The 9,708-nt window shown below is 40.5% G+C and overlaps 1 protein-coding gene across 1 annotated transcript; it reads right to left on the bottom strand.

The window, feature by feature from the left end:
- Positions 1 to 6,102: 6,102 nt before the first annotated feature.
- On the bottom strand, positions 6,103 to 9,216 carry LOC149143265 (mitochondrial outer membrane protein porin of 36 kDa-like). Its single transcript, XM_089451748.1, has 4 exons — positions 9,088 to 9,216; positions 7,438 to 7,512; positions 6,537 to 6,745; positions 6,103 to 6,409 (listed from the first exon to the last, which is right to left on the bottom strand). The coding sequence occupies exons 1-4, from the start codon at positions 9,214 to 9,216 to the stop codon at positions 6,103 to 6,105; spliced, it is 720 nt and encodes a 239-aa protein (XP_089307874.1).
- Positions 9,217 to 9,708: the final 492 nt, after the last annotated feature.

The following is a 9,708-nucleotide window of genomic DNA, read 5'->3' as shown; positions in this document are numbered from 1 at the left end:
TGTCTAGTAATGGTGGAAAGTATGGCTAAAGGTGGTCCACATTGAACACTGGGTGCAGGCCAAGGAATGGGGGAATGTTGAGCACAAATGCATTGTCTCCCACATCCTCGGTAATGGTGTAAGGACCATATTGGAGTGGTCCGAGTTTCTGATAGGCTACAGTAAGGCATTCCTTTTGCAAATGCAACCAGACTTTGTTGCCCATATGAAACTTGTGTGGCACCTGATGTTGATCATGTCGTTGCTTATACTTGACATTTGATTTCTCCATAATGTCGCAGACCTATTGGCAAATATGTTGGATATTATCAATGAAGTTGTTTTCCTTGTCTGTTTCAAACTAGACATGAGCCGAATCTACGTGAGTAGCTACAAATGGCATGGCCACATCAATGGGACATAGTGGCTGGAATCCCAAGCCCACCTAAAAAGGGCTGTGGCCAGTTGAGATGTGGAGTGCCAGGTTGTAGCTGTGCTGAACATAGGGGAGGCACTCATCCCATGTGCATGGATGTGTTGAGTTGTACATGCGAAAAATGTGTATGATCATCCTGTTGACAACCTCTGTCTGGAGATCAGTTTGAAGATGGAAGGCTGTGGACTTAGTGAGTTTGGTGTCCAGCATCAACCAGAGACTGGACCAAAATGTACTAAGGAACCTGCTATCCCAATATCAGATGATAGACTGTGGGATCCCAAAGTGTACCGACACTCGTTCAAAGAAGAGTTTAGCAGTGGCTTCTATTGTGATATGCTTCTTGCAGGCTGCCATAATGGCCATCTTTGAGAACCTGTTGACGATCATAAAAACATAGTCATTCCATGCTTAGGAGAAGGAAGGCCCAACATGTCATCCATGGAGATGGATTCCCAAGGTCAACTAGGGGTAGCAGCGGGGTATAGAGGCCTTGCTTCTTGATGGTCGGTTTTGCAATGGCGTAGGCATTACATGATCTGATGTACTTCCTAACATCTTGTCGAAGATTCATACAATAGAAATACTTCTGCAGTACTGCCACCGTTTTCTCGACCTTGAAATGCCCAGCATCCCGACTATAGTGTGCTTCCCAAATCATCTTGGCACGCTCACTTGAAGGAACACAAAGATGACCTAGGTGACATAATAGGGCATCCTAGAGGTGAAAATTTGGAACATGCTAACCCTCCAAGAGTGTCTAGTATGTGTGGCCGAATTTTGGGTCACTTTTGTAGAGAAGTGGCCAATCAGAAGTTTCGTGCCCACAAGAGTGGAGCACGGTGGTTAACGCCATGATCGGTGGTCGACTGAGGCAATCTGCAACATTATTGGTTCTGCCCTTCTTATACTTGATATTCAAATGGAACTGTTGCAGGTATGTGGACCACTTCTGATGGCGATCATTCTGCAATTTCCCTTGGGTTTGTATGAACTATAGGGGTCAATGGTCTATGTGGATGACCGTTTCCTTCCCCAAAATGTAATGCTTCCATTGTTAGCAGGCCTGCACAATGGAATACATACTTTTGGACTGTGTCTGAAGGTGTCTCACTATGATATGCCACTGGATGCTCGTGTTGAGTAAGGAATGCCCCAATAGAATAGTCAAAGGCATCTGTCTCGACCTCAAATGGTTGTTGCAAGTCTGGTAATGCAAGCAATGGTGCCAAGCAGAGGTGATCTTTCAACTCTGTGAATGCCTTTTGTTGAGATTCAGACCAAAAGAATTTTTCTTTCACTCCTCCCTTGGTGACTTGACTTAAGGGCCAAGTGATATGATAAAATCTCAACACGACCCTGTGGTAGAAGTTGGCAAGACCTAGAAATCTACAGAGCTCTATCAGAGTGATTGGAGATGTCCAAGCCCGAATGACTTGGATCTTGGCTGGATCCACATGCACCCCCCATTCATCAATAATGTATCCCAGATACTGAAACTGGGTCATGCCAAAAGTGCATTTCTCCAAATTGGCACATAACTTGTGTTGTTGCAGCGTTTGGAGAACGTATCAGATGTGGTGGAGGTGGTCTTCCCAACTCTAGCTGAAGATCGGGATGTCATCCATGTATACCACTACAAATGAGTTGGTGAATGGCCACAAGATGTCATCCATTAGCCTCAGGAAGGTTGCAGGAGCATCCATCAATATGAAAGGCATAACCAACCACTCAAAAAGGCCCTCCTTGGCTTTGAAGGCAGTCTTCCACACATCAGAGGGTTCGATTGGTACATGGTGATATCCTGACTTCAAATCGATCTTGCTGAAATATTCCCCCCCTTTAGTTGGTCCAGGAGGTCATCAATCCATGGGATTGGGTACCAATTATGGAAAATCATCTTGTTCAGCGCCTAATAGTCAATATAGAGTCTCCAAGTCCCATCCTTCTTCTATGCCAACACGATCGCGCTCTCACAAGGTGATGAACTTGGATGGATGTGACCTTTCTACAGCAGCTCCTAAATCTACCTCTTGATTTTATCGTTCTCCAGAATGGAGCACCAATAGATTGGTCCATTGGGTGGCAGCGCACCTTGGGTCAGATCGATGGAGTGCTTGACCCGACAGTGCAGAGGGACCCCTGTGGGGGAGGTGAAGATGTCCTCGTACTCCTCCATGACCTTTTCCATCTGTAGTTATCGTGTGGAGGGGCCCTGTCTAGAGGTTGTGACCTTCGTCTTCTTCTTTCCTTGAGGGCATATCATCAAGAAAAAAAAATTCCCAGTTTTGGAGATGAGCTTACTGCATTATTTTGCAGTAACCAAAGAGATGACGATAGGCGGTGCTACCTCCGGTATCTTGTACAAATTATTTCCCAAAGTAACAATAATGGCATGAGGCCTTGATTCATACATAGCATGTCGCTTCCACAAGTATGGTTGTCCTAATAATACATCACAAACATCAAGGGGAACAATGTCACACAATACCTCATCCATGAAGGGCTTGATGTTGTATGGAAGGCAACACTGCTAGCTCACGCGAAAATCCCATCCTTGGTGAAGCCACTTGATGGTGTACAATTGTGGATGCATTGTGGTCTATAAGCCCATTATCTTCATGACCTCCATTGAAATGAGGTTCTTTTTGCTCCCTCTGTCGACAATGAATAGTAGTGGGGAGCCCTTTACCCACATCTAGGAGTGGAAGAGACACTCCTCCTCCTCTGGATCTTCGGGTTCCTCCTTCTGGATCTTCGTGGTGGCAACGGTAACTTTGGGATCCGCATCGATAATATGCTTCACTTTTTCATTCCCCTTATTGGGTTTTGACTCAGAGCTGGAAACTGCATCTGATTTTGAAACCTTTAGCTCAACCACCAATAACTGCTTGGCCTGACACTCATGTTGTGAGTGGAGCTCTTATGGAACTCACACCACTTTCCCGTGTCTTTTTTCGGCTTCACGGTGTTGTTCTTTGCTTGTAGCTTTGGCGGGTTGTCTTGGGCTGCCCTGCCTTGGCTTTGTCCTTTGTTCTGCGGTTTGGGGGAACCTTTCCCTTGCTTCAGATTCTCAAATCCAAAGTCTTGCTTCTTTTGTTTAAACTTTTGCTCGATCTTGATGGCATATTAGTATGTTGTGCTGAGCAAGGAGATGTTCAGGAATTGTATTTCTTCCTGGATGTACCTATGTAGGTAGGCGTGGTATTTGAGTACCAAATGCTGCTATGAATCCTTGATACCCAACTTTGTGTGAAGGGTATGGAAAATATTGGTAAACTCTGGCACGTCTTGGTCCCTTCCCTATCGCAGCGTGGTCCACTTTATGTATTGATCCTCGTAGCTTCTGACAGGGTAGTACTGCTCCTTGATGGCAATCTAGAATGAATTCCAAGTGGGTGCAACTGAAAACAGTGAGGTTGTACTTTCCTCCTTCTTCTCGTAGTAGGTTTCCCACAATTCCTTGATGTGGGGGGTGGTTTTGAGAAGAGCCAAAGTAATCTTTTCCCAGCCGAAAAATTCATGAACAGAAAAATACCCTTCTAGCAGATTTAACCATTTATCTATGACGTCTACATCTATCAGACCCTCAAATATGGGAATGTCAAAGTTAACTTGTACCTTAAAGGGTGTGGCACTTCTAGAGTAGCTGCTGGAAGTAGATGTGTCGCCCCTAGGTAGCCGCTGAATGATCTGGGCAAAGTTTTCCATCATCGTGTTCCTTTGTCACTCGAGGGCCTCTTCGAGCAATATTTTGATGGGATCTCCTACCCCCTCATCTTTCTTTTCATCTACCATGGGAGGTCATCGATATTTGCGAGGCTGGTCTTGCAAAGGTTCAAGCCCTAACTCCTTATATCCTGACCTCGTTGGGGACATGCAAATAAAGACAGAGAAAGAGTAGACCGCTCTAATACCACTGATCCGGATTTAAACAGGAACGCAACAAATTATAGATATAACCATACATATAGAGATGTAGTAGAAATAATACTTCATTTCATTACTGTAAAATACTGAAATATGCTTACAAACATAAACGGAAATAAACTAGCTAGGGCGATGGTAGCTTATCTTTGAGAAGAGATGTGGCGGCTACATGCCTCTGAACTATGTTACAATGAGGCTCGAAGGCCTATTTATTGTTGAGAAACAATGTAAAACCCTAAACATCCAAAAACCTAACCCTAGAAGATGAAACACCAAACTGTGGGCCCCGTTTGGGTAAAGTGGTACATCAACTTCCTGGGGTCGTAACATTGGAATACGATCTCCGTTTGACGCACACGATATCTCGTTAGAAAGAAATATCCGAGAAATACAACTTTGAGAAGAGAAACATCAATCCATGCACTCATTTTGCTCCCATTTTTCCCAAAAAATGTCATTTAGGGCCTCAAAATGGCTCTGAAAGTTCAGGACCCGAAAAGCTGCTAAATATAGTAAATTGTGCTACAATTAAGGAAACTGGAAAGCTGAAAGAAACAATGGTGGGGGTCCAAGTGGACTTGGCAGGTGGCCACCAATATCAACATGGATCACCACTGCTTTTGCCCATGCTTCTAATGTATTTGTGAAGCACTATTTTTCAAAGATGTTACCTACCATTATCTTCTACACCATGAATAGTTGTGCAAGGATCACATGAATTCTCTGGAGCATATTCAACTAGTCTATTTGGAGGATCTAGGGGCTTCACAATAAGAAAATTTCCTCCTATATATGGATTAATATAGCTAAGCCACTTCAATATGGTCGATACACCTTCTAAATCATCAAATATAGTTAAATGAACAACACCATTTTTTTCCCTGGTTTTTGGGCCTCCTAATTGCATATGGGAGCTATACACCTCAAGATTGGATTAGTTGAAGGGCAAGCACTGATACTAACTAATGTCTAGGGAAAATTTGGGTAGGCCAACATACCCTCAAATTAATAATTCATTCGAAACGGGAAGTTCTAACCCCTCATCTAAATGATGAAAAAATATGAAATGAAGGGCTTGAACAAAATCCCACCCATATCAAATATTGAAAAACTCAGTTAATAACCTTTCCATTATATAAAACCAAAAATTTTTCACAACTTTTCAATCAAATTGAAGCTCCAGCAAACCATGTTTGGAAACACACATTTTCAAGAGCATATGCCTCAAAAAATTTACAACATCTGACTTCACAAAACTACATTGCTAATTGAGTCAAGGTGTTGAGCGGCTTCGTGCCTTAATAGAAAACAAAGACACTAAACTAATGTCCAGGGAAAATTTGGGCAAGCCAAGACACCCTCAAATTATAAATTCAATCAAAATGGGAAGGTCTAAGCCCTCGTCCCAATGCTGAAACAATATGAAATGAAGGGCTTGAACAAGAGCTCAATTAATAATATTACCATTACCTAAAACGAAAAATGTTTCACAAATTTTTAGCCATATTGAAACTCTAGCGAACCATGTTTGGAAACAACCATTTTCAAGATCATATGCCTTAAAAAATTTACAACATTTGACTTCACAAAACTAAGTTTCTAACTAAGTCAAGGTGTTGAGTTGCTTTCTGCCTCAACAGAAAACACAGGCACTGAAATAATTATTCTAAAAGGGAAAACTCAAAAATTGAAATCAAAATTTGGCATAGGCCTTCACTTAAATTTGTACCAAATAGTGCATATCCATGACAAATCCTTCAAGGCTTCAAAACTAGAGATAACCCCACCTTCGCATGGTTGTGAAGGGATTTGGTGTCCACCTCACCAGAAAGAGTAACAAAACTTTTAGGCCTCCACTCATGTTGAAGTAGTGCAACTACCCTTCCATAATAATTGAGGCACCCCTTAACTATTGTTAGTGGGTCCAAAGCATGTTGACTGCCTATGGTGAACATATTCTCGTTCCTTGAAAAGTTATGTGATATCTTTGCTCCAACAACAGTGTTTGTTAGAGGACTCATAGTGTGCAAGTAAGATTCCTTCAAGATATCACCCTTATCAGCTCTGCAAAGCATGGGTCACTTTCCCTATATTGTACCAAAAAAAAATTGCAATTACCACTATATTGTACCAAAAAACCCACTAAAATTCACTATTTCATTTTACAAGAATGGTAAGGACCAAGTCTTACAAGGTCAAAGAAGAAACAAAATAAAGCTTTGAAATACTCAAGCCTGCATCATATTTCAAGAAGTTTCCTAATGCAATGTAAAAATAAACTTCACCCCCTATAGAAAGATTCTCATTTCCAATTACTCCTGAGAAATGTGTTATTGGAGATGGTGTCAGTCCAATGCTTGTATTGACCCCTGCATCATCATGCAAATATTGAAGCTCAACCTATCAAATTTAAAATATATAATGTAAGCAAAGTTTAAGTGTAATTTATGTCACAAAAAATTTACAAAGGTACTTTTATCACTATAAAGCATGAAGAATGTGCATATAAGCAACCATTTTTTAATCGGTGACTATTTTTCAGTAAATTGGGATGAGATAGTGTGAAAAAACTGTAATAAATTGTGTTACAAGGAAACAAGTGAATTCTAAAAATTGAAATGAAAGACACCTTAGATGTTTACAGTATTAATTTCTTATGCATCAATGTTTAATTTCATAACAAGATAAAATAATAATGAAATGGCTAAAGCACATATATCCAATATTCAACAAATATATTTTTAAGTTTTACAAAGGTGTCCCAGCATAATTTATGTCGTAGTTTGACACTTGATTAGTTCCAAATATTTATTTTTAGGCAAGGATCAAAGCCCCCCAAAAAAATTTCATGTTGGTTGGATTTATGAATATAGGATTAATCCTCTAATGCTACACTCCTTTCAGAATTTCAAACTAATCTTGGGCAAGTTTTCCTTCAGATGTCAAATAGAATAAATTGATGTTGATGATAAACAACAGAGAGAAAGAGAGAGGATGGAAGACCTTAACTGAGAATCATAACACATATCAAGGGTCAAGTTGTCAACAATAAATATGTACTTAAATTTTTTGCACTACATCAACAAACTTACCAAAGATTTTGCACCATGTTCTTTTAGAAGTTCAATCATAGCATGTTGATTAGCACCCTCTTCATCTGCAAATCGCTACAAAAGAAATTTTGTCACTTAAGTCCTCAAACTAAACAACAACAACAACAACAAACAAACAAAATTGAAAAAAAAAAACAAATTAATAAATACTCCAAACAACATAAATATTTATAGCAACAAAATATTTTGAAGGGGAAAATTGCACTCCTTTCTCTTGATTTATAAAACAAGCTTTCAATTGGCAATAAACAATGATACCAAAGATGAGAACTATAGGAAGGCTCAAGTGGAACTGGCTAATGAGAAAGAAGAGGCATTCAATGCCAAGATGATAATTTGAAATACTTTTATCTAGGAGTGGATGGAGGTACCCATCAAAACTCTTAGCTCACGTCTCTCAAAGGATTTGTGATTGTGAATCAAGACCAAGAAGAAAGTTTCATATGGAAGAAAGGAAAATATTATTAATGTGAAATGATGTTGGCTTAAGGGAGCCTGACCCATGTTCAGATTTGTTCGTGCCAATCAACAAAATCCTAACTTCTGCCCCTTTCGACAACAACCTACATAGCACAGGCTGCAGTCTCACCCGAAGCAGTATTGGGGGATGCTAGAACTAAGTTTCTGCATCCAGAGTTGATGTGATAAGTGATATTAAGCCCTCATAGCTCATATTTTCCTTCAGGCAGATCTATATCCTTCTATGGTCTGCTACTGTAACTCTAAGAAAATGGATTCGAGACCTTCACGAAGGTCTGTGATCAAACTTTATAGACTTAAAGGAAGAAATATAGCCACTTTCATGCACTAATTAGTACCCTATATTTACCTTCGCACAGGTCTACCCAACTCAATAGAAATCGTAACCAATTCAACTTTTATATTCGCGGAAACAGACAATTACTTAGCTCATGCATAAATATTAAAGATTCAATAGGTTCATGCAACAATTACACTTTATTCCTTAGAAAACATATCGTTGAATGATAAAGCATAACATGAACATAAGTAAGAATAATACTCAAAGGCAAGATATTTCTCCCAAAATTAGTCTTCATTAAGTTCAATGCTCAGAATACAGAGTCTTCTACCATGTGCACTCTGCTGCAGGGATCCACGCACTCCACTGCGGACTTACCAAGGCCTCTTACGCACGTAACTGCAAGAGCCTTCCCCTTTCGCCTAAATATAGGAAATAAAGCTTTTCTGCCTTAGCACTTACCCAAAACAATTTCTATCTTTTCTTCATCCTTAGTTACTTCTCTTAGACTTGTTATGACTCAAATATATATAGCATTTCCAATACAATACCATGGCCCGTGGCCTATGGGTGAGTCTCGAAACTGACCTATAACTTATCCAAACAAGGGGCTAAAGCCCCTTTGACTCCTACTTAACTACGTGCTCCGCATCCACATTTCACGAAGACTTTACATTCTTTACAAAGCTTTTACAGAATTTAGTTAAACTAACCAAAAACTAACACTAGAGACCTATCCCAACAGGCCCCCAGCACAAATATGGTGAATCACCCTCGAGTCACTCAGATGGCACCTCAAGCTTGCTGTGGAGGCATCTAACTTGACCTGTAATGTTGCGATATCAACAACACTCTACACCACAACCTACTGCACTTCCTCTACCAACTTCTTTGTCATTGGGCCTTCCACTGCTAGATGCATTTTTCTCTGTGTCTATTGCAGTATCCTTAACTTTTTCTGAAGCGATAGAGTAAGATGATAGGCTTCCTCTATCCATGGCTATAATATGGCCTTGAGAAGGGCCTCTTTCCTTTGTAGCTCTTCCATCTGTGAATGCAGCCACTTGCCTTCTTGCAATTGCGCGAGCCGTTGGGCTGGCGCCAAAGTGCGCGTAATTGCTCAGACTTCATCATACTTGCATTGTGTCTCCCTGATATCTGTGTTAAGCCTTTGCAAGTTTGGGTCCTCCTACAAGTTTGTCCATAGCTCCATGGCCTGATCAAACATCATCGCGCAGTCTGTGACTGTAGTATCCAATGTGCCCATGTTTTCCATGATCGTTGCTCCACATTACTCCTAGAGCTCTAGCAGAGTGATTTTATTTAACTTTAACTGAAGCTCTGAGATCTTCATCTGAAAATCGAATGTAACTCTACCTATCTCATCCTTCAATGGGCATACCACAGCAGCCATTTTTCTAATTTTTCTATAGTTGTGGCATCCTCCAGGATGTTCAACTATGGAACTATCTTGCATGCCTTCTCTATTG

The sequence above is a fragment of the Pinus tabuliformis genome, chromosome X, assembly GCF_031772625.1.
Source record: "Pinus tabuliformis cultivar Carrire ecotype Pingquan chromosome X, CPIR1, whole genome shotgun sequence".
Lineage (NCBI taxonomy): Eukaryota > Viridiplantae > Streptophyta > Pinopsida > Pinales > Pinaceae > Pinus > Pinus tabuliformis.
The sequence above is the reverse complement of the archived record's forward strand: the minus strand, read 5'-3'. Positions and strand labels throughout refer to the sequence as shown.

Bases quoted from the DNA above. Each gene is read 5' to 3' on its own strand.
- LOC149143265 (XM_089451748.1), bottom strand. From the start codon at position 9,216: ATGGATAGAGGAAGCCTATCATCTTACTCTATCGCTTCAGAAAAAGTT. The intron at 6,746-7,437 runs GTAAGTTTGTTG...TAAATTTGATAG, and splicing joins AACATGGTGCAAAATCTTTG to GTTGAGCTTCAATATTTGCA. The intron at 6,410-6,536 runs GTAAGACTTGGT...CATGCTTTGCAG, and splicing joins TTTGTTTCTTCTTTGACCTT to AGCTGATAAGGGTGATATCT.